General features: G+C 32.0%; 2 protein-coding genes across 2 annotated transcripts in view; both read left to right on the top strand.

The window, feature by feature from the left end:
- The window catches only part of LOC140448468 (uncharacterized), a 375,096-nt gene that overhangs the window by 125,135 nt on the left and 222,280 nt on the right, over positions 1-27,681 (top strand). The gene's annotated exons all lie outside the window — the stretch shown is intronic.
- On the top strand, positions 17,783-18,841 carry LOC140448954 (uncharacterized). Its single transcript, XM_072542092.1, has one exon. The coding sequence runs from the start codon at positions 17,783-17,785 to the stop codon at positions 18,839-18,841; it is 1,059 nt and encodes a 352-aa protein (XP_072398193.1).

The raw sequence follows: 27,681 nt of genomic DNA on the forward strand, positions 1-27,681 counted from the left end.
TCGAAAACTTAAATACAGACATACGTATCATTAACAAAATACGCTTGGGAGTCCGGCACTGATATCGAAAAAGCACATATGCTTTTTGATCGATCCTGACAAATTAGTAAATTTAACTTATAAAAACCAATCATAGAATTCTTACACTACATTAACATCAAGTATAATAGTGTTAGCTCAGTGTTGTATAGAAAAACATTTTCTGTGAGTACATATTTTTCTATATATATATATATATATATATATATATATATATATATATATATATATATATATATATATATATATATATATATATATATATATATATATATTACCAATGAACCTTAACGACATAAAGATTCATACGAACTAATGAAGTTGTCAGCGCTTGCGTTCTGGCTTAAACAGAACCTCACTTTTAACTATCTAAAAATCAAAAATTTAGTTATTGCCGACAATTCAAAGAATTACCTCCTTTTAAATGTAGTTGCATTGGGTTTTTCGATTAACCTTGGGTAAGCCTTTACGTGTCAAGTTCATAGCTGCCATACATTTCAATCCTTATAAAAAAACTTTTTTTGCACATAGTAACAAAAAACACCACTATGTTACTAGCAAAGTTTTTTAATATTCTAACTCTACAATTCTAAGTTACGGTAAGATCAATAATGTTTTAATAAATAATATATGGTAGCTAATTATAATTTATTCTCTTTCAGCCCTGAAGAAGCCAAATTAATTCTCTTTGGCGAAAACGTTCGGCGAAACAATTGATACACCTTAGAGTATTTCTTGCAGATTTCCCCAATATTTAAGAGTTTACTATATATATATATGTATATATATATATATATATATATATATATATATATATATATATATATATTAGAGTTATAGTTATAGAGCGACGCCTATGGGTTTATTCAGGCCATGGACTCAGGAGTGCTGACATTGTCAAAGACATTGAACTTAGGAGTGCTGACGCTATGTTTCGTAATATTGTGAATTGTATAATTGCAAATGTATATGTTTTATTTTAACTAATATTTTATTCAGTTTAGAATCTGATTTTATTGTAATTAGTCGTTTTAGCTCTAATAAATTCTTTTTTAAAAAAGGACTTTTGGCATTCCCAAATTTGAGTGGCGCAGTCAGTAGGATGGTCAAACGGGTTTTACGAAGTTAATTTTAATCCTGCTAGTCCCAGTATAATCAAATTATTTGATAAAAGACAAAGAATTCTTGTCCAGTTCTCAAAAAACAATTTTGAGCGTAATGTTATTGATTTTATTAAAGAATATACCATACCCAAAGTAAAATATCACCTTTATTTTGAAGACCCAGTATATGAGAAATTTAGCGTTGTTATCCAAAAATATTTTAAAAATTCTCAAATATCATTTATTAATTGCACTAAGAAACTTATCGATGTTCCTATAAACGAAATTAAAGAAATAATTCAAAACTATCATGAAGGCAAGCAAAATCATAGAGGTTTAGATGAAACGGATAATCGAATTAAATCATTATATTATTGGCCCAATCAACGAGCGTCTATACAAACTTATAGGGAGGGTGTTCCACAGCGAAACATGTTCCACACTGAAACAAAGAGATTTTAAAATTCAAATACCGCGCCAAATCAACGCAACGTTCGCTTCAGAGAAGTTCCCGTCGTCCTCTACTTGTTATCTTAACCTCAGTGTGTGTAAATCCGCCGTTCTGTTGCGACGAAAAAAATATTGTTTTTCTGGTTCCAAGTAAATTTTAAGTGATACATTTTCAACCCGGTAAGTCTCCAATTATTTAATTTAATATTTGCTAAGAACGTTGCGGGGTAAGGTACATAATTGATTGATGATTTCTGAAATTTGCGGCATTTTGAATGTTTTAGGTTAGGTTGTTTTATTTTAACTAATATTTTATTCAGTTTAGAATCTGATTTTATTGTAATTAGTCGTTTTAGCTCTAATAAATTCTTTTTTAAAAAAGGACTTTTGGCATTCCCAAATTTGAGTGGCGCAGTCAGTAGGATGGTCAAACGGGTTTTACGAAGTTAATTTTAATCCTGCTAGTCCCAGTATAATCAAATTATTTGATAAAAGACAAAGAATTCTTGTCCAGTTCTCAAAAAACAATTTTGAGCGTAATGTTATTGATTTTATTAAAGAATATATCATACCCAAAGTAAAATATCACCTTTATTTTGAAGACCCAGTATATGAGAAATTTAGCGTTGTTATCCAAAAATATTTTAAAAATTCTCAAATATCATTTATTAATTGCACTAAGAAACTTATCGATGTTCCTATAAACGAAATTAAAGAAATAATTCAAAACTATCATGAAGGCAAGCAAAATCATAGAGGTTTAGATGAAACGGATAATCGAATTAAATCATTATATTATTGGCCCAATCAACGAGCGTCTATACAAACTTATAGGGAGGGTGTTCCACAGCGAAACATGTTCCACACTGAAACAAAGAGATTTTAAAATTCAAATACCGCGCCAAATCAACGCAACGTTCGCTTCAGAGAAGTTCCCGTCGTCCTCTACTTGTTATCTTAATCTCAGTGTGTGTAAATCCGCCGTTCTGTTGCGACGAAAAAAATATTGTTTTTCTGGTTCCAAGTAAATTTTAAGTGATACATTTTCAACCCGGTAAGTCTCCAATTATTTAATTTAATATTTGCTAAGAACGTTGCGGGGTAAGGTACATAATTGATTGATGATTTCTGAAATTTGCGGCATTTTGAATGTTTTAGGTTAGGTTGTTAAGTCAATTGTTGGGAAAAGTGCTTAATGGTCCAGATTGAAACAAGTCCATGTGGGGCACAGTGAAACATGTTTCACTGTACCCCATGACACATGCAACAATGTTTTAATTATTTATTTTTTAGTTGTCATCCAAGTTTAAGATGGCTCGTAACCGTAAGCGCAAAACAAACATTGGCACTTTCAGTCAAGAACAGATGAAAGCAGCTGTGCGTCTCGTTGTTCAAGAAAATCTGCCTATAAGACGAACAGCCGAATTACAAGGTGTTGCCTATGTTACTTTGTTTAGGTAAGAAATCAGATGCATTTAAGTAACTTTTTCTGTTGTATGATGCACTATTTTTCATTTCTAAAAATAGTTTTTCTTTTATTTTAGGTATGTACGCAAAGTTAAAGCGAACCCCGATTCAGACACTGTTTTTCGTCCCAAATATGATGTGAGGTTAATTTTTACACATGATGAAGAGAAAACCTTAGTTGACTATATTTTGACCTCTGCAAAGATGTGTTATGGACTTACTCCACTGGAATGCCGCAAGCTTGCGTTTGAGTCAGCAATAAAAAACAATAAGGAAATCCCTAATAATTGGAAAGAACAAAAAATGGCAGGTAGAGAGTATTTTGGCTTCAGGAAAAGGCAGCCAGAATTAAGTTGTCGAAAACCAGAAGCTTGTAGTTTATCCCGTTCTATGCCATTGTGCCGTTTAACAGGCACAATGTTTCAACTTTTTTCAAAAATCTTGAAACAGTTCTTAAGCGTGAGTCTCGTTTTAGTGATGGCAGTAGAATCTTTAATTTAGACGAAACTGGAACCACCACAGTTCATGCTCCTCCTAAAATTTTGCCAAAAAAGGTATGAAACAGGTCTCTCAATGTACTAGTGGGGATAAAGGGGTTCTTGTAACGACCTGCAGTATTATTTGTGCTGGTGGTTATGCCTTACCTCCGGCCATGGTATTTCCCAGAGTTCATTTCAAGGAAATGATGATACAAGATGCTCCAGCTGGTACTTTGGGATTGGCTGCTTCTTCTGGATGGATGAACAGGGAATTATTTCCGCAAGTAATGGAACATTTTATAAAATATTCTTCTAGTTCTTGTAACAACCCCAGCCTTCTCATCATGGATGATCACGAGAGCCATTTGTCAATGGAAACCTTGGATCTTGCAAAGTCGAATGGGGTCACAATATTGACACTACCTCCACACTGCTCAAACAAAATGCAGCCCTTAGATGTAGCAGTATTTTCATCGTTCAAGGCGCATTATAACAATGCCATGCAAGGTTTTCTTCTTAATCACCCTGGTATTCCAGTAAATATTTTTAATGTCGGAAGTTTTGTTAAAGTTGCGTATGAAAGATCAATGACACCTACGAACATCAGATCAATCATCAGGATTTAAGAAAACTGGCATCTTCCCTTATGATCCAGAAATATTTTCAGATGACGATTTCCTAATCAAGCCTCTTTTCCGAAGGAAAAGAGGCTTGATTAATTAATGGCTTGGGTTCAATAGTAAAAGCAATCACAGGTAATTTAGACGCCGAAGATGGCGAAAAGATAAATTTAATACTAGAACATTTGAAAACTAATCAACTAAAATTAGAACATCAGATACTTAATCAATATTCTCTCAGTCAACAAATCATAGATAACTTCAATAAAACTATTCAAGATATTCAAACAAATGAAATAATCCTTAAAACAAAGATTTTTGAAATAAAAGACATTGTCGATTTTCAAACCAAATTTGAGAACGTTATTTATCTAGAAGACATGTTCAATGAACTCATTATCACATATAATTCCATACTTGATATAATGGAGACTGTAGAAAATTCTATTACTTTTTGTAAGCTCAAAACCTTACACCCTAGTATTATCAAATCTAGTGATCTATTTCGAGAGTTACAAAGAATCTCTTTATTTTACAAAACACAATTACCATTTGAATTAAAACACGAAAATATTTTAGATTTTGAATCCATTCTGGAAATCACCTGTAAAATAGAGGAAAACCAAATTCAATATTTTCTGACAATTCCTATCGATTTTGAGAACATCTTTGATCTCTACTATTTATTACCTATACCCACACAAATTGAGTCAGAATTTGCAATAATAATACCTAATACAAGATATTTGCTAAAAAATAAAAATACAATAATACCTCTCAACGACATCTGCACCCACGGTAAAATTTTCCAATGTCCAAGCCGTCTACAAAATAACCAAGAACACATATGCGAAAAGGAAATAATCTTACAAGGAAACTCCAGTAATTGTCAATATATTAAGGCAGACATCCAAGGCAATCACATCGAAATCATACCAGAGATGAACCAGTTTTTGGCAATATTTCCTATGGAGGAAAAATTACAATCTAATCATGGAACAAAGAGAAAATTACCACACTCCCAGCATTTGGACGATCATATTATATCTTGCCATCGTTGTAAGAATCATCTACATCATCTCTAAGAAAATAACGAAAAGAACAAGATAATAAACCAAAAGAAAAGAAGACATAAGAATGTCAAACATACAGGACCCAGACGATTCCAGTTCGAAAATTCACCTCCCACAAGGAGCTTCAATCTAGGGGAAGAGGAGTTATAGAGCGACGCCTATGGGTTTATTCAGGCCATGGACTCAGGAGTGCTGACATTGTCAAAGACATTGAACTTAGGAGTGCTGACGCTATGTTTCGTAATATTGTGAATTGTATAATTGCAAATGTATATGTTTTATTTTAACTAATATTTTATTCAGTTTAGAATCTGATTTTATTGTAATTAGTCGTTTTAGCTCTAATAAATTCTTTTTTAAAAAAGGACTTTTGGCATTCCCAAATTTGAGTTATATATATAATATATATATATATATATATATATATATATATATATATATATATATATATATATATATATATATATATATATATATATATATATATATATATATTATATATTATATATATCTATATAATATATATATATATATCTATATAATATATATATATATATATAATATATATATATATAATATATATATATAGATCTAGCGGTTAATGTGGGCCCCGTACTAAAACGGTATTATACTAACTCCAGGAGAATATACACCGTGTATATTATTATCTGGGTAACGCTTTATGTAGACTCCGACCAACACGTAGGATTAAATGAACTCCGTAATAGGGTAAAACACTTTTGGGATCCGTATGTATCCTTCCCCGTACACAACTAAACTCCTCCGATGTTGCCAATAATTTGATTAGTCGTAGATTTTTAAATTTTACAGCAGGTACGTTTTGGAACTTGAAATTTATTTAAATATCAATCAATTTATTCATCCCGAAATTTCACAAATACTTGGTTAATGTAGTTAAATATTTTATGGTGGTAATTTATATTACTTGCTTTAATTATTTTTAAACTTAAGTTAGTGTCTGTTATAAGCTTGGAAAAGGCAATTTTTATGTATTAGTATTTTTTTAATGCATTGTCACTGAAAAATTTATTATATAAATGTACGTTCCGATGTTTCGATTGCTACGTTTTATGATGTACAATATTTTTTTCATAAAGTAGTAAAATTTAAATTATAAGAATTTGTAAATCAATCTTAAAATTATAATTTTTTACTGTCTAATTTTAATATTTCAATTTTTAAATGTAGGGAATTCAATATCTTACTATAATACTTTAGTATGTAACTTGTAACAGATACTAAAATAATAAGTAGGCATAACACCTAATTTCGCTTTAACTATAAATGTATCGTATAACGTAACGTAGCAATCAGTAGTGAATCATTACTCAGATAAAATATTTCGGTGACTTTATGGTAATTTGATTATATCCAACATATCTATTACAATTATTACATATAATATGTTCGGTTGTTTTAAAAAATACTTTGTCGCTTGTAAATTTTGTATCTTTCGTGATCAGGCATACGAGTATTTTATTTTTAATTTAGAAGTAATTGTATATATAATATTCTTTTTTCTGTCACTTATTTTAAATATGGTTCACTTATATTCTTCTTGCTTATTTATTTTTATTCGTAATACTTATAACGTACGTAATAACGTACCCGTTGTTGCAAAAAGCAACAACGGGTACGAAAGATATCAGGTATCAGGGGTGGTATTTGTCAATCTAAATGCCGCCTACGACACATTCAATTAGAGGACATTTCTCCAAAAACTGTATGACAAACTGTAAACATCGTTTTATCCGCGTATATCTACAGAACAGAAGATTTTTCGTATCATTCAATGGTAATATGGAGAACGCAGACAAACGGTCTCGCTTGGGGTAGCGTAATGGCACCTACACTGTATTACATTTACACAAATGATCAACAGATACCAGTAGATACTAGGATTTTCATGTAGACCATACATTGCACAACCAAAAACTTTTGTTGCTGGAGTGGAGAAAAATCTAATAGATGCCTTAAATATAATAAAAATGAACTACGATTTAATTTTAAGCTAAACCCCGAAAATCTTAGGAACGCTCCTTCAATTTTCCCAACACAGGCGCTTTCACAAAACTGAACATCCAATAGTGTGATGAAATCCTTGAACTCTGAATTTCCTATAAATACCTTGTAGATAGTTTATATCGCACGTTGTCAATCACAGAATCTTGTTTAAAACTAAAAGGCAAACTAAGGACTAGAAATAGTATGCTCCGCAAGCTTGTCAGCTAAAAATGGGGCGCATATCCTTTCACCCTTAAAACGTAAATGCTTGCACTTTTCTTCTTGCTTAACTGTCTTTTTCCTTTTATTCCGATATACTCTGTACGAGTACTAGAAACCAATTCGTTAAGGATTTTTGCTTAGTTGAGGAGATATATTGTGGAATGCAATTTTTAGATTCCCTATGTCTCTAATAACAGTTTTATCAACGTCTGTTTTTCCTTGCAATTCTTAGAAGGCACAGATTAAAGCAAAATACTGAATTTGGTTTCAAAAATTAGTTTACGTTTTTTAACCAAGTTTGACATCTTGGCGTCTATGCATGTGTCCGATCTACCTTAAGCGATTTATTTTCCTAAACAATATATTTATAAGAGCTTTCTTTATTTAGTATGTGTTCTTATTCTATACGGATTTGTAGCAATATGATAATGAGGTTAAAAAAGTTTTCTTATTATTTTTCTTTCAAATATTCGGAGTTCTTCCTTATTTGTTTTAGTCATTGTCCATGATTCGCATTCATGTATTAAAATAGGTCTTAAGTGAATTATGCTCTGTATTGAATTGCTTTCTTCTGTTGATTCGCTTGTATTTGGTTTTTATTTTGTTGATTTTAAGTAAAACATTTTTCGTGCTCTCTTCACTTTGTTGAAGATGTCGTTTGCGGAGAGAGTTTCTTATAAGATCAATATCATTAGCAGAGGCTAGGACTGCTTTGTACCTTGAGCCATTAATGAATTGCATTTTAAATAGACGTTATTTCTATTTTAGTAAGCTGTTCATTAAATTTTTGAATATTTGAATCGAGAATCTGTATTTTATTCAACTGTTTTATAACACAGAGTTTCTTGGCGCCTATCTTCATCTCTGTTTTTTTTTTGTTTAGCGTATCATTATTTTTCTTCCTATGCCGTCCCCATTAACGGAGGTTGGAGACCACATTTCTAAAAGTATCTCTGTCTTTTGCAACGTGAAATAATTCGTCTACAGTCATCTTTGTCCAGTCACGAATATTTCGCAGCAATGACTTCCTCTTTCTACCTATTCCCTTTTTGCCATCGACTCTACCCTGGATGATGGTCTGCAGAAGACTTTATATTCCTTAGTATGTGTTCCAGGTATGCAGTCCTGCGTACTTTTATTGTTCTCAACAATTTTTTGTCTCGACCCATCCTTCTTAGCACTTCCTCATTGGTGACCCTGGCAGTCCATGGAATTCTCAACATTCTCCGGTATATCTAAAATTCAAAGGCTTGAAGCTTCCTAACTATTTGCGCTTTTACCGTCCATATTTCTACTCCGTACAATAGTTGAGACCAGACGTAACATTCAACAAACCTCAGTCTCAGCGCAGTATTAAGATTTTTGTCACAGAACAATTGCTTGAATTTTAAGAACGCTGCCGTTGCCATTTCTATTCGTACCCTGATTTCTTACTCTGAATCTAATTCTTTGTTGATGTAAGCTCCCAGATATTTATATTTTTACTCCCGCATCATTATTAAAAGAATTTTGCTGAATGTCGATCTAGGGAATCCGGTGGTATGTACATGATGTTTCCATAACCAACGTTCGAAAATTTGTCTTACTGTAAAGTCATGAGGATTTTACTAGGAAATATAGTGCTGTTTAATAATAATAAAGTTCAAGCAACAATTCCTATATGCACTAACTTGGTACTGATATCTCTGCTCCCCGATACCAGGTAGCAGTCCCGAAAACATTATAACTGCTACACTCATGCTTCCAATTATCCAACGATTAGCCAGTCCAGGACTATACGCCTTATTATGGTACTGATATTGCTGCTGTCCCTCATAAGTAAATATAATATGCAAGAAAGGTTTTGGCAATTTAATAGGATTTTGTATGTTAGAATATTATTTCTCCGAGAAAGTGAAAAATATCTATTTGCTATCCGGATTTAATTCATAGAATAAATATTAGAATGCTACAAAATAATGCTATTAGCAGCAAAAAACGGTCTGATAGTAAGTAATGAGAAAACTAAATAAATTTCTTTAACATACAAGAGAGAGGACGTAGAGTAGGGCATAACGTAACAATAAACCCATATAATTTTGAAAGATTGCAGCGTTTTAGGTATCGTAGATAACGCTGTCACATAAGAAATAAAATGGAATATTCAGGTAGCTAACTGATGTAAATATAACCCACATAACACTTTTAAACCCAGAAGTCTAATACAAATCCCTAAAATCAGGATACATAAAACAGTGATTAAACCAGTGCTATTGACTTAAATGTGACGAGAACGCTGACAAAACAATGTAAGTAAAACTTAGGTATTAATTAGATCAGGATTACTAGAAAAGCCATCAGAATTATTTTCCAACTTACAAAGGTCCGAATACTAACCAATACCGAACCGGAACTAATGCCAAGGTCTAACAGATATATAAAGATAGCAACGTCATACAAGAGACTAAATCTCAACGCCAAAGTTACGCTGGCTACATCCAAAGGCTTTCTAATAACTGCATTGCCAAGTTAAACTGGGAGAATGCCCCGAGAGAAAAAATGCCCTTAGGACGTCCACGAATCAACAGGGGAGGTAACATATGGTCAGATTTAGGAATAATGGAACTACCTACCGACCCATCATATTTATTAACACATGCCTGTACAACCAACTGCTATCCAACCTACAATCAATACTTATCTGTTGGGAACTATCAAATCCATTACATGTAGTCAAACGAAGTAGGCTTAAAAAAAGTTATCTTAGGAAAGGCACTAAAGAAATATTGATACATATTTTTAAAACGTTATTTACGTGGCTAAGTTTTCAATAGGAATGAGGAGACAAAAAGCAGAAAAGCCAATAGAACCTTGTTGCGTTCTGACTATACTATGACGATAACCTTTACAATATAAACAATACTTGAGGCAACTGTTTGTCTCAATTTTGTCATTCAGAATAATTATGTCTGTATTTTTTAATTTGCTAATTTCCATAGATTCTAATTTCCATAGAATCTAAATATATCTTAAGGCCTTTATTTTAAATATACTTTTTTAGTAATGAAAATACGTAGATAGAACCTGGAATATACATTTAACCTTTAATCTCTGGGATAAATCCATCTCCTAAACAATGGCGCCGATATATTTAGTTAAAATTCTGTGCACTTATTTTAACCGTTTATGTCCTTATCATTCATATATGAGTTGTGACCGATATTACAAACTCATTTACTTTTCACAAAGAGACTCCATATTAATTATACTTATTACTATACAAATCTGATTCGAAATATCGTCAAAAAGTAACAGTGTGTAAAATTATTTTTAATGAAAAGTTAATTAGCCATTTCTTATGGGGTTCAAAAGAAAAGCCTTTACGAAAATTTGAGTACAAATAAGACCACCGTAATCAGTTGTACCCTGGGTAATGAATAATTAATTAATCGGCTAATCAGAATCACCCGGTCAATATGAGTTTTGTCAATTCGGTCCTTTTTAGGACCAACTATTCTAATTATGTCTATAAATATTAAGGACGTATCTACAGATAAAGACACTCTACTTTACTTAAGCTTATCAGACATATGCGCTTAACACAAATGTGACGTATTTCTACTGCAGGAAGCAAATAGAGGGCTAAACCTAGGGTATTTGGTATTAAGCTGATCGCTGAAAATAACGAAATAAACATAATAAATGCCGGCAAAGAAAAACATAAAATGAGAGAGGACAAACAAGTCAGCTGAGGAAACCTTTTAACGATGTTGAGTTTGGATCCACTATCCACGTATATTATGAACAATACTACGGCTCCTGACTGAGGATCTAAGCACAAAACTAATTATAAAATTTGGACAAAAATAATACAACAATGGCTAATATACAAAGTGTGTAGACAAGCAAAGCAAAGACTTTGCTTGTCTACACACGCTACACAAAGTTGTGGCCTTGCTTAAACCTGACAAAAACCCCAACGACCACAAAAGCTATCGGCCAATATATCTATTTATTTTTTCAGCTATACAAAATACTTCTGCATATGATCCTTAATATAAACCGATATTAGAAGAAAAACTTCAATTTAAAGATAAAAGTGGCTATATATGACAGGATAGATCATGTTCGATACACATACTAAATCTTGCCCAACACAGCGAAGACGCATATGAAAAATATCAGACATGAGGAGTGGTATTTGTCAATCTAAATTCTGCTTACGACACCTTAAATTAAAGCACATTTCTCCAAAATCTATGTGATATCCCCTTAGGTAATAAACTCACTTGTATTATCCGCGTATGCCTACACAACAGAAAATTTTCCGTATCACTCAATGATAAGAATAGAAGATGAAGATGGAGAACGTAGTAGAACGGTCTCCTTTGGGGTACCGTAATGGCACCTACACTGTATAATATTTACACAACCCATACCAGTAAATACTAGGACTTTTATTTTGTAGATGATACATCTATTGTTGCACAACCAAAAAAATTTTGTTGCTGAAGTGGAGAAAAATCTAAATATCATATCTTAAACACAATAAAAATAGATTATAAATTAATTTTAAGCCAAACCCTGGAAAAAGTCAGGCGGGCTCCTTCAATGTCCCTAACAGAGACGCTTTCACAAATTTGAACATATACCTGAACCAATAGTGTCATGAAATCCTTAAACACACTTTGTAATTCACAGAACTTTGTTTAAAACTAAATGGAAAACTAGAACCAGAAAAATAATATTCTTCGCGAACTTGTCAGCTAAAAATGGGAAGCACATCCTTCCACTCTTAAAACGTAGACGCTTGAACTCTATGCTTCTGCTGCCGAATATACCTTGCTTGTATGGGTGATATCAATACATACTTAACACGTAGATTTAGCTATAAATTAGTCAGCCAAATTCAGCGGATATTAAGACTCACATCCATACATAAGCTCTACAATATCGTAGTTATCAATCCACATAATATCCGAAGATAAGTAGCTAGAGAACAAAAGAAACAATGTCTAGATTCGTAACATCCACTCCACGAATAACAACCCATTTTATGACTAGAATCGAGGAAAAACTAGCTAGACCAACACATCTGCAAGACATACAAAAAAAAATAAGCTGCTTCTCGCCATCTCAACCCTCGAAAGGAACTTCCTTATGGTAGTTATCTTCCTTAAATCTGCAATGAGGACTCTTGCCTTCAAACACCGGTTAACCTGTGTGAATCTGGGGTGATACAAGATTCATTACACTTTCTTAGTTGACTTTGCCATTCCAATCGCTCTTTTTTGAAGGGACAAGGTTTATTTATTTGAACTAAACATGTAAAGTACAGTCAGTAAGCTATTACTTATATTGATCATTGCAAATTTGACACTAACTACACTTATATTGACTACATATTACCCCTAAATAGGAGATAAAATATTCAGTATGTAATATGGGTGTAAGTATGTAATATGGGTGAAGTGGTATAATTGTTGTTAGATAAATTAAGCATTCTTCTTTTTTTTTGTGCACTACTATCCATTTTTACAAAAAAAATATTTATTTTAGCACTTCAATATTTATTTTGAGATAACTTTCTATCCAGAATTATCTGTAGTACACAGATAAAACAAGAAATAAAATAATAAAAAATCTGTATAAAAGATATCATAAAACAATGGATAAAATAAAAGAAGTTCTTATCTATCGAATTCTTAAATAAAACGTATGAAGACATACTCACGTTAACAAAATACATTAGGAAATTTCCGCATGTGAAAAAAATACAATTTGGTAACAAAATCCTTTTGTATCTATAAAGCTATTTTTAGAAAAGCACGTACCTACCAAAAACAGGTAGTTAATAGTATTCATATCTGTTACACAATGTAATGCGTTTGAATGATAACAAAAATAAGGAGTCCATATAAACCGTTCAGACTATACGCGAGAAGTATACAGCTTAATGGCAGAGTTGCCAAACTATCAGAGCTTACTTAAACCGATATACCTATGGTTCCAATATACAATGAAAAAGATCTGAACGACCCCTATAAGATATACACGTGAACTAAGCAATATACATTCATGATACAGGGGTACTTAAGGGCTCCACAAAATTTTTAAAAATTATGAAACTATACATGTTGACGAATCGACAGAGCCAATATTATGGAATGGTCAAGTGAGCTCCGTATATCGGTGTCGACTTGACCACGGAGCTCACTTAAACCTGAATTTTAACATGGGCAGAGTCCACTTTATGCCGTAGATATATATATATATATATATATATATATATATATATATATATATATAACAAGCGAGTCTTCTACAGCTGGCGCCTCTTCTCGCATCCTAATTTCCAGCGTTTTCTGTCGAAGCAATCTTCAGTTGTTAGATCTCTGGCGGTCATTGCATCGTCGACATCGTCTCTCCAGGATCGTCTTGGTCTACCTCGTTTTCTTCTAGTTGGCGAAGTCCATTCTTCTATTTTTTTTGGCCATCTATTTTCAGGCATTCTCTGAAGGTGTCCATGCCAGTTAAGTCTTTTGGCTTCGATTGTGTCAATTTTTTTTATAATAATAATAGATATTTTTCTATTAATAAGTAATTCATCAGTTTTTTGTCTTTAAAGACAATTACCAAAACCCGAAGCGGAACAGGTCCGTACTTAGGAAAATCAAATGGTGTTGAGAAATGGAATTTGACGTCCCTAATCATAGCGACGAATTATTATCGCAATCTACATCACAAAAACCTCTATCTTACTCAGCTGCAGCCAGCAAACAACAAGAACCGATCTATCCATCAAAGCTACAAGCAATAGTTTTTAATTCTTTCAATGATGTTAAATTAGAAGAATACTTGTTAGCGGTAGGATCTCTAGTTAGTCCAAAACACATTTTTTTTTTTTCATCAAGAATCAGCATCAATCGTATCTGTATTTATTTCTCAACCAAACAAGTCGTAGATGATTTTTTTTTTCAAACAGCAGAGGTTTCATCACTGTAAACAATACACAAATTCAAGTCCGTAGACTAATTACTCCAAGTGAAAGACTCCTAATATCCAATGTTTCTCCCACTATCCCGCATAAGGTAATAGAAAACGAACTACTGATCTTAGGGCTAAAACCAACTTCATCAATGTCATTTTTGGCGAATAGGAATCAACAATACTGAATACAAACATGTACTCAGTTTCCGTCGACATATTTACATATCCCCACCCACAGGCCCAATTCCCGATTTTAATAACTCATGAAGATACTAACAATCGAATTTTTTTGACACTAGACAAGTTATATGTTTCCTTTGCAAACAACATGGACATATTTCTAGTAGTTGCTCAGTAAATGTAAATCACTTAGACACAGCTGTCCCAACTGCTACACTTTCAAGCAGAAACGAATCTACTACAGTGACTTCAACAGAAACGACTTCTATTACACTTTCAACAACATGCACATCTACAAACATATCAAATAATTCAACGTCAGTAACAAAAATATTATCTACAACCAACCGAACATCTCTTGATACATCAATTACAGATAATACAATGCCAGTGATATCCAAACCAAATATACCCACCTCATCAGCCCTATCATCTCACATAATCATAACTAACCAGCCTTCATCTTCCAGCCTAAATAATAATTCTTTCTCGGTTAATGAAAATAAAGAGAATCTAGCACCAAAATTATTTAGCGTATCCGACGAGGAAAATACATCTAAATCGTCCTCCAAACGAACTATATCTGAAGCAATATCATCCCCGATTGAGACGTCAGCTAGTGACGATGTATTTTCAAAGCCAACTCAGAAACAAAAAAGAATAAAAACAAAAATATCAACAATACCTTTAGAAACGCTAATGCAACCAGTTAAAGAATTATTCAATTCCGAAAAGCAAATATTAACTTTTGAGGAAACAGTTGATTCATTTGAAAACACTCATGGAACAAAAGATGTTATCAGCGTTATAAATAAATATACAGTAGACATTCCAGAATTTAGACAACTCTTAACTAAAATTCATTCATATACATCCGAGCGCTCATTAAAATTGAAAGGTACAAAGCTAAACAAAAAAATTACGAGACAGCTCTCAAAAGACAACTACGTGGATGAAGAACCTGATACGGATACATCGACTGAATTATCCCAGGAACTGAACATTTAATAATTACAACTATAACATTCAATTTATTACAGTGGGACATAAATGGGTTTTATACCCATTATGAAATGCTAAAACTTTTAATTATTGATATTACCCCCGCTATCATTTATCTCCAAAGAAACGAATTTCAAAGACCAATATTGCCACACATTTAAAAAATTTTCAACATTTTATAAAAATAGAAACAAGCAGGGAAAAGCAAGTGGTGGAGTGGCCATTTATGTTAAAAATACTCTTAAAGCACAAACGATTCCTCTAAAAACAGACATCGAAGCTTTAGCCGTCTCAGTTAAAGCTTTCCAATGCATTAATGTATGTTGCATCTATACTCCCCCAAATACACCACTTCTCACCTTAACCGACTTAAAAGCACTCATTTCACAATTACCTATGCCCAGGCTAATAGTAGGAGATTTCAATAGTCACAACCCAATGTCTCAACAAATTTTAATATCAAAGGCAGACTAATCGAAGACTTGTTAACTGAAGAAAATTTAAACATTCTCAATGATGGAAGACCAACCAGATATTATGTACATTATGGTACAACATCGGCAATCGATCTATCGATTTGTGACTCAACTCTTTCAATAGCTCTTAATTGGGATCCTCTACCCTTTTTATATGGGAGCGACCATTACCCAATAAAAATTTCTGTATTTTCTGATGACACTATCTCTGAATACCAACCAGTCCGAAAATGGAACCTGAAAAACGCTAATTGGGACAAGTACGCTGATGCCATAGAAACAGACATAGAATCACAAAAATCTAGTTTCAAAAATTATGATATAAATGAAACTCTCACCATTTTTACCAATATTATTACATACGCAGCAGAAACACATATAGGAAAAACTAAAATATTAAGGAAACACAGACCTCTACCATGGTGGAATACAGAATGTCAAAATGCAATCAAGCAATATAAAGCATCTTTTAATAGAATGAAAAAACATAGTAACACAACTAACATAACTGAATACAAAAAACAGAGAGCACATGCTCGATATATAAAAAAAATGGCTCGAGAAACCAACTGGAGGAAATTTGTCTCAAATATAAACACCTTTATCTACAGTCTGGTCCAATATTCGTAAAATATCAGGAAAAAACAAATTTTACCAAGTGCCTTTTATTACTCATAATACTAATGTAATAACAAAATCTAACGAAATGGCTGATGCTTTTGTTACATACTTCGAAAAAAACTCCAGCAATAGCAACTATTCCGAAGAGTTTATACAACACAAAATCATCACAGAAAAACAACAGCTCGATTGTGAAGATAGATTTAATAGTTCCTTCAATATTCCTTTAACCTTAGATGAACTTAACTTTGCCCTTAATTCTACAAAAAACTCTGCTCCTGGACCCTATAATCTACCTTTAGTATTCCTGGAAAAACTGCCAGACAATGCTAAGTCATGGAAAAAATAGTTTGATAGCTATGGATATTAGAAGAAAATCACCTCCTGTTTAACGAGCAAAGTGGATTTCGACAAAATCGAACTACTACTGATAACATCATTAATTTAGAATCTGATATTCTTGAATCTTTCGCGAACAAACAGGAAAATATTGCAGTATTCATAGACATTACAAAAGCATTTGACACAGCATGACGTTACTATATTATCAGATCATTACACACTTGGAATATTAGAGGTAATATAATAAATTTCATTTCAAATTTCCTTAAACAACGCAATTTTCAAGTAAGAGTCAACCACTGCACATCTTCAACAAGACGTCAAGATAATGACGCCCCGCAGGGATCTGTAATAAGCGCAACGTTATTTTTAATTGCCATGAATAATATTATAGCATCAAACTCCACCTTAGTTCGTGGCAGATTATATGCGGATGATCTGGTATTAGTATCTTCAGGAAAAAACATCTCATCAGTACAGTGTCACTTACAAACCTCACTTCATGAACTCAAAAACTGGTCGAAGAAAACAGGATAGCAGTTTTCACTTAGCAAATTAAAGTGTTTGTTATTTTTAAAGAAACGTGATCCGATTAAACCGCAACTAAAATTATGTAACCAAATCCTGAATTACCGATGACATTAGGTTCTTAAACTCACATGGAAAAAACACATTCTACAAATAAAAAAAACATGCCAAAATGGAATTAATCTTATGAAAACTCTCTCTAATAAAAACTATGGAGCTGACTATAACTACTTAATCCATGTTTATAAAACCTTAATTAGATCAAAAATAGATTACGGTTCCATAATATATGCATCTGCTAAAGAATACTTATTACACCACCTTGACGTAATTCAAAATACGGCATTAAGAATACCTACAGGAGCATTTCGGACCAGCCCAATAGAAAGTTTACGAGCAGAAACTAGAGAGCCATCACTTAAATATAGAAGGATGCACTTATCTTTCACATACGCATTTGCTGCTAATTCTAATCCAAACAATCCATCTAGAAGTAATATATTTACTGATCGTTTTAAAAACTTATATACTGAAAATAGGAACATGAAACCGCCATTCTACGAAATAGTTAGGCAAACCCTTAGAAAATTACAAATTCCGATACCAAATACCTATTCCAACTTCAGAGAAATTCCTTCTCCTTGGACATTAAGCATTCCTCAATCCGATACATCCTTAAATATCTTCAGAAAGAACGATACTCCACACTCCTTAATAAAAACTACTTTCATTAACAAACTAACAAAATTTTCTAAATCCTATCATATATATACAGACGCTTCTAAAACATCTACTGGAGTTGGAGCAGCTGTCATTACTCCAAATATTACACTTGAGTATAAACCACCATCCTTAAGCTATATACATACTAGCGAGCTATACGCCATCTATCAAGCTCTTGTTCATATTAACCCCAGTAATATATCCAATGCTCTTATAACTACCGATTCCCTCAGTTACATCAATACCATTAACACACTGTACACGAAGCATCCAATTGCTCTCCTAATCAAAAAAGAACTAGCTACCATCCAAAACAATAACTATACTGCACAATTTCTATGGGTTCCTTCACACATTGGCCTTCAAGGAAATGAAGAAGCGGATCGTACAGCCCAACAAGCAAGGAACAGTGAAACCGCGAGTGAAGTGAGAGATGTAGTTCTTAATGATTTAAAATCATTTATTAAAGTAAAAGTCGAAAATCTGTGGCAAAACCAGTGGGACAGACAAAACAAAATCTAACATTTGTAAATAAATTATCTTATGTATATGTATATATGTCGCTAATAACCTCAGAGGTTGATGCGACTATTTTGTAAAATAAAAAAAAAAACAAAATACGTTTATTTCGAAAACGGTGTACTTTTTTGATTTGAAACAAGAATATATAATAGTTTAGAATAAAACATGTTATTTCGTGTTTTTTTCCTAGAATGTTTATATAGGACGGAGAACAAAATGATGGCCACATTAATGAACCAATGTTATAGTAGGTGGCGCCACCTAGTCTCAATGGCAAAACTAATATAATTTTCATATTAAGCATACTCAATTAAAACGCTTTATTTTGATGTCAGCTATAACCCATTAGCTAATGTCCACTTAATTATGGGACACCCTGTATATATACAAGGTATAGTAAAAAAACACGATGTAAGGTCAGAAGTGCACCAGATCATACTTTATATTGACTTGGTTTATATGCAAAAGTTTATTATTTTAAAAATTTAATAACTGACTGTAGATGACAATTGATTGGATCCCCCGCATATGACGGGCAAAGTAACTAGTTAATAATTAAAAAGTGTCCTATATGGTTCGAAGTTAGACACACTGTATAATATATTGTATATGATATTTAAATTATGGAGAGAGAGGCACCGATATGAACGAAGGAGAATAGTTCGTTATAACGTGCTATCTACATTGTATTCCAAGAACAATTTGACACCCCTAGAAACTCAAAAACTAAGAGTTTTTTTTATTTAAAAAAAAAACACCTCAATTTGTATTGGAAGAAGGACGAATTTTCATGCAAAATTCGTGCCCTCAAATTTAACCCCCTAGTGCTCGCATCAACCCCAGTTTTTTTTAATAGCAAGTGTGGTCGAGTGGCACATCATTCGAAGGTAATTTTTTTCTATACACGACACTCTATTTTTTTAATTTACGTAGTAACTTTAAGGGTAATTTTGGATTTAACTAATTTATTGGTTGAATATCAGTAAATATCATAATGAATCCTAATTATCTTCTTTAGTGTTTACCAGGTTACCTTTGATTTGAGATTTGTCAACGACTGATTAATCAGAGATATTATCGTAAAGACTTTCAAAAATGGGATATTCTAGTAAAGAAAGAATAGAATTAGTTAAGCTATAATATGAAAATAATCAGTGTGCTAAGGCTACGGCAAGGATATTTAATACGAACCACCCAAAAAAAAACATGTCACGAATACGTTAAACATTTAAGTAATAAGTTTGAAGCTACAGGTGACGTTAACACAAATCACTATGTAGACCGTCAAGTACGAAATGAAGCAGTTGAAGTGGCGTTATTGAGTCATTTGCAAATGGATAATCAACACTCTATCAGACAACTAGCTCGTTCATCTAGTGTATCAGCATCTAGTGTTTATTGAGTTGTAAAATCCTATATGCAATATATATATATATATATATATATATATATATATATATATATATATATATATATATATATATATATATATATATATATATATATATATTGTTGTGTTTCATTTTATCAATCAAAGATAAAAATTTTATTTTGTTATAGAATGCGGGCACAACATAAATTTGCAACGCCCTGTACATCGATTTGTAAATATTTGTTATAAGTTAGTTTTAAGCAGTGGGTTTATCCATAATGAGTTTACCCTGAAGGACTGAAAAACATTAGTAAATACTTAAATGTGAATAGATAATTGTTTCCCGGTATTTGTACATATTATATTTTAAAAGCCTTTAGTTTTGTTTCGCTGGAAAGGCCAAAGCCACCAGGTAGTTATTGTATTTAGAAAGTATAAGATAAAACCGTTATCATTTTCAAAGAAAGTTATTTAGAAGCGATGCTTGGGTTTTTCTGATGTAAACTAAGAGGAAGGATATAGGAATTTTCTGATTGGTTAGCGAGTTTGGAATGGGGATGAAAGATAGTGAATACTTTGAAAGTTTGTAGTAGAAAAGATTATTATGTGATAGTCATCCGAAAGAAGCAGTTGAAGTTTGGTGTAGTCAGTTAAAAAGCAAGTGCCAGTGGTGTTAATAGTTAGAAGTTGGTGGCTGAAAGGTGGAACGAGAGATAGGTCAAAGTGAAGAAGTCGAATACTTCCTTGATTCTATAAAGTCCAAGTGAGTAAGTCACAAGAACTATAATTATTAAAAATATTTGCGACACCAAGTAAAAAAAATACTTGGGTCTCAGGGGATTGTTATTATATGAAAGAGGGGAGAGAATTTTGGGGTTTGTTGAACGAGTACTGGTAAAAGAGGCCTGCTCGTGTTTTGGAAAAAAGAGTTGCTGGTATGCTGATAGGTTGATACTTAGAACGGAGAAGATTTTGATTGGTAGCCTAACATAATCAACAAGGGGGAGCTGTATTGGTCGGAAAGAGACATCGTCGTGTGTGAATTAAAAGGTCAGGCAATAATTTTTTGTGACAGAATTTTTTTGCATGTTTCAAATAAAAGACTCTATACTATCAGAAGATAAAAAATTATCGCTATTTTAAAATACCATAAATTTTATAATAGTTTTTTTAACGTCAAAGGATAATTATTAATATTGCTTAATAAATTTAAAAAGTTTCTTTTTATAATATTCTGAATTTTATTCTTTTTTTTTAGTACAAAAACATATGAACAAAGATTCCAATATTTCAAAATTTTTATAAGAAGTGTAATTATTTAACGAATATCCAAATTTCTTGTTTATATTGTTTTATCAATGTTATAAAAAAACAAACCGATAAATATTTGCTAAATTTTCATATTATTTCTTTTGATAATAAAAAATATTTGTATTTGTTTATTTATGTTATTTTTATTTATTTCCTTTTCTTATTTTATCCCGTTAAGAAACAACTAAGAGATACTGGAAGCTACGAGAAAAGATAAGTACTTATAACCTAAGCTGATTTATTTCTTTTGTATAATAAAATGGCACCCTGAGATTGTTATATCGTCCGCATATCCTACTATTTGTACTGCATTCTTATTTATAGTTCCCGCCACTGACAGCTTTTTTATTATCTTGTCTAGTGTAAGAATATAGTACCGCTGATAGCGCATCTCCTTGTCATACTTTATTTTTTATTTTTATTATTTCTGTTCTTTCTCTTGCGGTGTCTATTATTGCTTGGGAATCTCGCATTGTTATTTCTACCATTCTTATAATTTAATTTATTATATTACTCTGTTGTAAGTCTTGGATCGTTTTTCTTCTGTTTAGTTTGTCAAACGTCTGTTTAAAGTCTAGGAAAAGTATATGTATTTCTCCGCCGTACTCATATGTTTTCTCTTTCACTTGCTTTAGCGTATGTATAGCGTCTATCGTGGATCTTCCTTTTCTAAAACCGTACTAGTAGTCCCCTAGTCCCCTATGCATTGTTCTGTATATATTGTTAGTCTGGCTCTAATTATACGTCATTACTTTATATATTACATTTAGTAAATTAATTGCTGGGTAGTTCTTACATATTCTATGGTCTCCCTGTTTTGGAATTGTCACTATAATTCCTTTCTTCCATTCTTCGGGCATTATTTCTTTGCTTAATATATTCTGTATTAGTTCATAAATCTGTCTGTATAGTGCCTCCCCACGGAATTTTATAAGTTCTGCACATATTCATTGATTGTTGATCTTTGAACTGCATCTCTGTATTTACTGCTTGTATAAATCTTCTTCTTACTTCTTCCTCTTTCAATTTATCTACGTCCCATATTCTCTGTGCTTTTTGCCTTTCATTCTTCGCTGTTTTCACTTTACATTTTGTAATCACTAGCACATGGTCCGAATCGATGTTGGCCCCTCTGTGAGATCTAACGTCATTTATCGATTGTTTGTATGTCTTTTTAATTAGTACATGGTTTATTTGATTTCCCTCCAGACTTCCAGGTCTCATCCATATTAATTTGTGTATATCTTTGTGTTCATATCTCGTGTTACTTATGTCCATGTCTAATGCAGCTGCTAAATTACATAGTCTTTTTCCATTAATGTTTGTTGTGTCATGTATTGAGTTTGCACCTGCAACCGCTCTGAAGCAATTTTCTTTACCTAGTTGTGCGTTGAAATCTCCTATAAGGATTAATATATCTTCTCCCGGAATTTTCTCGGCGTTGTCTCTTAGTGTTTCATGGAACTGCTGTTTTGTCCGGTCATCACTATTTTTTGTGGTTGCATACACATTTATTATGGACAACTGTTTAGTTTGGTGTTTACTCTTATGTATGATATTCTTTCACTTATGGGATTAAATTCCATAAATTTATGTCTCGTTTATCCTGTCACCATAAAAGCCGTATTTCCATATCCCTGTTTTTCCTCGCCTGCATACCATACTTTATAATTTTCCTTCTCGATTTTTCCATGTCACGCCCATCCGGTTTCCTGAATTCGAAGACATTGAGTGGTGATTAAAATCTTTATTTTGGAGAACAGTTTCATTTAGGCATTCAGTGACAGAAAGGTACAAAATTTTGTTAATATAATTTAATTAGTGTCAAGAATTTCAATTTTAAAGATAGTTTGTTTAAAATTTACATTGTCTATATCATTTAATTAGTTTCATAAGAATTTCAATTTAAAGATAGTTTATTTTAAATTTTACATTGGTTATGTTAAATATATATGTGTGTTTCATAATAGATATAATAAAGATAATTTTAAAAAGTGCTTACAAACTAATTCTTTGAGAACCGCGATAAAAACCCTAAATATATATTATTAAAAAACACTCATTGCTCATTAAAACATCATTCACAAATAATACATCATCACAATATATATATATATATATATATATATATATATATATATATATATATATATATACATCTAGCGGTTAATGTAAGCTCCGTTCTAAAACGGTATTATACTAACTCCAGTAGAATATACACCGTGTATTTTATTATCTGAGTAGCGCTTTATGTAGACTCCGACCAACACGTAGGATTAAGTGGACTCCACAAAAGGATAAACCATTTGTGGGATCCGTATTTACGATATTGCATATACTTCTAAACTCCTGCGATGTTGCCAATAATTGTATTAGTAGTAGATTTTCAAATTTTACAGCAGGTACATTCTGGACCTGGAAATTTATTTAAATATCCATCAATTTAATCATGGAGGAATTTGAGGACTATTTGGCTAATTTATGTAGTTAAATATAAATTGTTAACCGACATATACCTTTATTTTACTTTTTAGTTTTAATAAACAAGGCGGTAATTTATATTACTTGTTTTATATATTTTTAAACATAAGAAAGTGTCTATTATAAACGTGGAAAAGTTAAGTTTCCATTTTTATTAATTAGTATTTTTTATTAAAAAGCATTGTCACTGAAACATTTAGTTCATAAATGTACGTACATCGGATAGAGTAATCGTGTAACAGTTTATGAAATTAGAAGCCCCTTCGGTAGGACTATAATGCTTGTTTTCCTATTAATATAATTAAAGAAAACTAAAACAACAGGAAGATCTTTGTAATTTTTGGATTACTGCAGTTTAAGACATGCAATGTTTGTTTTATAGCGTAGTTGAATTTAAACTACAATAATTTATAAATCTATCTTTAATAACATACTTTTTTACTGCCTAATTTCAATAGATATGTCGATTTTTAATTAAAATATTTAATGCATAAAGTCGCGTAGAAATTTTCACTAAACATTTAATTTTAAAGCTATTATTATAATAGTCCAAAAAAAAGTATAAAAGTCTAGGGAATTCAATATCCCACTATGGATTTGTTTTATAGATTATCGTAAAGCGTTCGACAGAGTCAAATGGATACACTTATGACTGATACTAAAAGAATTAGGTGTACAACAACACCTAATTTTGCTTATAACTGAACTGTACGAACACACTACTGGACCATTTAAACTAACATTAAAAGAAGATTGAAAATCAAAACGAAATATAAGTATCTGGGAAAAATTTCTCAAACGATATTAATATTAAAAGGGACTTTAAAGAGCATCTGATAAAGCATGCTAAACCTTAAGGCGACTAAACCACACAAAATGGTTATTTGAGAAAAATTATAGCTCGTTCCAGAAAGAATTGTAAATATAAACATTACTGTAGATTAAGAAGAAACGCTGAAGAAAAAAGCAGTAGCGGTTAGCCTAAATAAAGAAAGGCAAAAAGAAGATGTAATTTGATGTTTTGAAAAAATCTGATCCGAAAACTGTATGAAAAACATCTCATAGTATAGACATAGAGCGCGGCGGTGCCTCTGCCGTCTGGCGGCCTATATCGGAAACTTTTACTACCATTTGACTATTTGTGTACAATTTTGTGTATGGTTAAGTGGCACACCACAAAAAGTGTTTTTATTTTCTCTTTTGTTCAACAATTAAAATGTATTGCTATACTTCTAGATGTTCCAATACAATAAAGGATAATAAACATAAAGCACAGGGTAAAAATTTTTATTATTTTCTATGCGCTAGTTATTATAAACACATAAGCTATACTACAATTAAAAACTATGACCACTATGAAAAATATACGGTAGACTATGACTACATTTGTGCTTTAGAACTATAGTAAGAACAAGATAAAAATCTAAATTCCTTCATAATTATATTAACGAGAAGTTAATAAAACTTTTGTTCGTTATCAGTAAGAGAAAGCGCATTTCAGAATATATTATGAAAAATGTTGTTGATATTACAATATCAGATGATAGGAATACAAAAATAAAAAACAACTTACCTCTTCAAAACAACAATCAATCACTTCATTTTATCACGAAAAATTTAAAAATTGCAATGTAATTGAACCCATTTTGCGAGCTATAGTTACATTGATACTTATGTGGCAATTAGCTGTAAAGTCATTAGTCTTTCGCGTCGTATCATATTTCCCTAATATTTTTGTAGGCAAGCGGTTTAGTTTGTGTAATATAATATCCCCAATTCGTCTCATAATATTTAGTTTTCAAAACAGCTGTTAATAATTCGTTCACATTTTTTAAAGCTCTTTGCAATACATTTGAAAATAAGTCGACAGTAAGTTCTGCCATGGTATTTCATAGTTTTATTCTTATGATTATATCAGTGTTTGTTTAAAATCTATAAATAACTAGTTTAATGTTTTTTTTGTATTCCCAACATTTCTAATTAACTGCTTAATAGTCAATAATTGATTATTCACTCAATCGTTCCAGGTGTATTAGAAAAAATATTGTATATCCTAATAATTAATAGATGTATAGCTTATATATAGCTTATATCGCTATAGTTTGTGCAGTACATTTTATTATCCCTTTTGTGTATGGTATGCTTTTCAGCAAGTTGGTACTTGCTCTTACTTCTAAATTGACAGATCAGCTGTTTAACTGCCTGTACTGAACTTTCTTCTTCATTTTGAAAATATATATAAAAATTAATAAAACTCTGACATACCGTTAATTAAAATATTGGATACCCTATACTATTCAATCAACGGAAATACTAAGATCACACGGGGAGAATCTGTCTCTATCTAATTAGCCTTTTTCGGTCCATCTTTGGACATAGGCCTTCCCAATCCTTTTCCATTCTTCTCTGTCTGTCGGTATAGTCATCCACCTAGAGCCGACGTGCTTCTTGATATCATCTGCCCATCTCATTTGGGGCCTTCCTCTGCTTCGTTTATATTCCCACGGTCTCCAACTTATAAGAATTTTGTTCCATCGGTCTTCTTTTTGTCTTATATTGTGCCCGGCAAATCTCCATTTCAATTTTGCAACTTCTTGTCTAACATCCCTCACTTTTGTTTTCTCTCTTATCCACTCGTTTCTCTTTTTATCCATTAGTCTTATGTGCAACATTTGTCTTTCCATTGCTCTTTGGGTTTTTATGGTTATGTCCATGTTTGCTTTTGTAAATTTCCACGTTTGAGAACCATAAGTTAGAACAGGGAGTACGCATTGATTGTATACTTTAGTCTTAAGATGCTGTGGATATCTTTTGTTTTTAAGAATGTAGCTTAGTTTGCCAAATGCCGCCCATGCCAGTCTAACTCGTCTTTTTATCTCTGCTGTTTGGTTTTCTTTGTTACGTTTTATAGTTTGACCCAGATATATATAATCCTGAACTTGTTCTACTTCATCTTGTCCGATCCTCATTGTGATGTTTTCATCTGTATTTGTTATAATTTTGGTCTTGCTGTAATTCATAATAAGGCCTATCTTTCCAGCTTCTACGTCCAGTTCTTTCATCATTTCAAACAATTCTTCTCATTTATCTGTTATCAATGCGATGTCATCAGCGTATATTAGATGGTTCAAGCGTTGTCCACAAATTTTTATACCTTTTTCTTCCCATTCTAATCTTTTAAAAATATCTTCCAGAGCCTGATTGAAAAGTTTCGGTGATATTGTGTCTCACGCCTCTATTTATTTGTATTGATTTTGTTTATTCATATCTTTTAATTGTTGTTTTGGCTTCCTTATATATATTGGCTATTAGTTCCGTATATCTGTGGTCAATTCTGCTGTTAATCAAAGAACTTTTCACTGCCCAATGTTCGACACTGTCGAAAGCCTTTTTGAAATCTATGAACGCTATATATAGAGGAATATGGTATTCATTTGCTCGTTCTATAAGTATTTTCATACTTAGTAAATGGTCACTTTTGCTGAATCCCTTTCTAAAACCAGCTTGTTGGGTATCCATCGAATTTTGTCGTCAATCTATTGGTTAAAATTTTTGTTGGGAGTTTATACATTACATTGAGGAGTGCTATGAGACGGTAGTTTTTTATATCTGCTTTATCCCCTTTCTTGTGTAGGATAATGGTTACGGATTCCTTCCAGTTGTTTGGGATTCTTTT

This window comes from Diabrotica undecimpunctata, chromosome 8 (genome assembly GCF_040954645.1).
Source record: "Diabrotica undecimpunctata isolate CICGRU chromosome 8, icDiaUnde3, whole genome shotgun sequence".
Classification (NCBI taxonomy): Eukaryota; Metazoa; Arthropoda; class Insecta; order Coleoptera; family Chrysomelidae; genus Diabrotica; species Diabrotica undecimpunctata.

Excerpts from the sequence above, each read along its gene's own strand:
- LOC140448954 (XM_072542092.1), top strand. The coding sequence starts at position 17,783 with ATGAAAACTCTCTCTAATAAAAACTATGGAGCTGACTATAACTACTTA.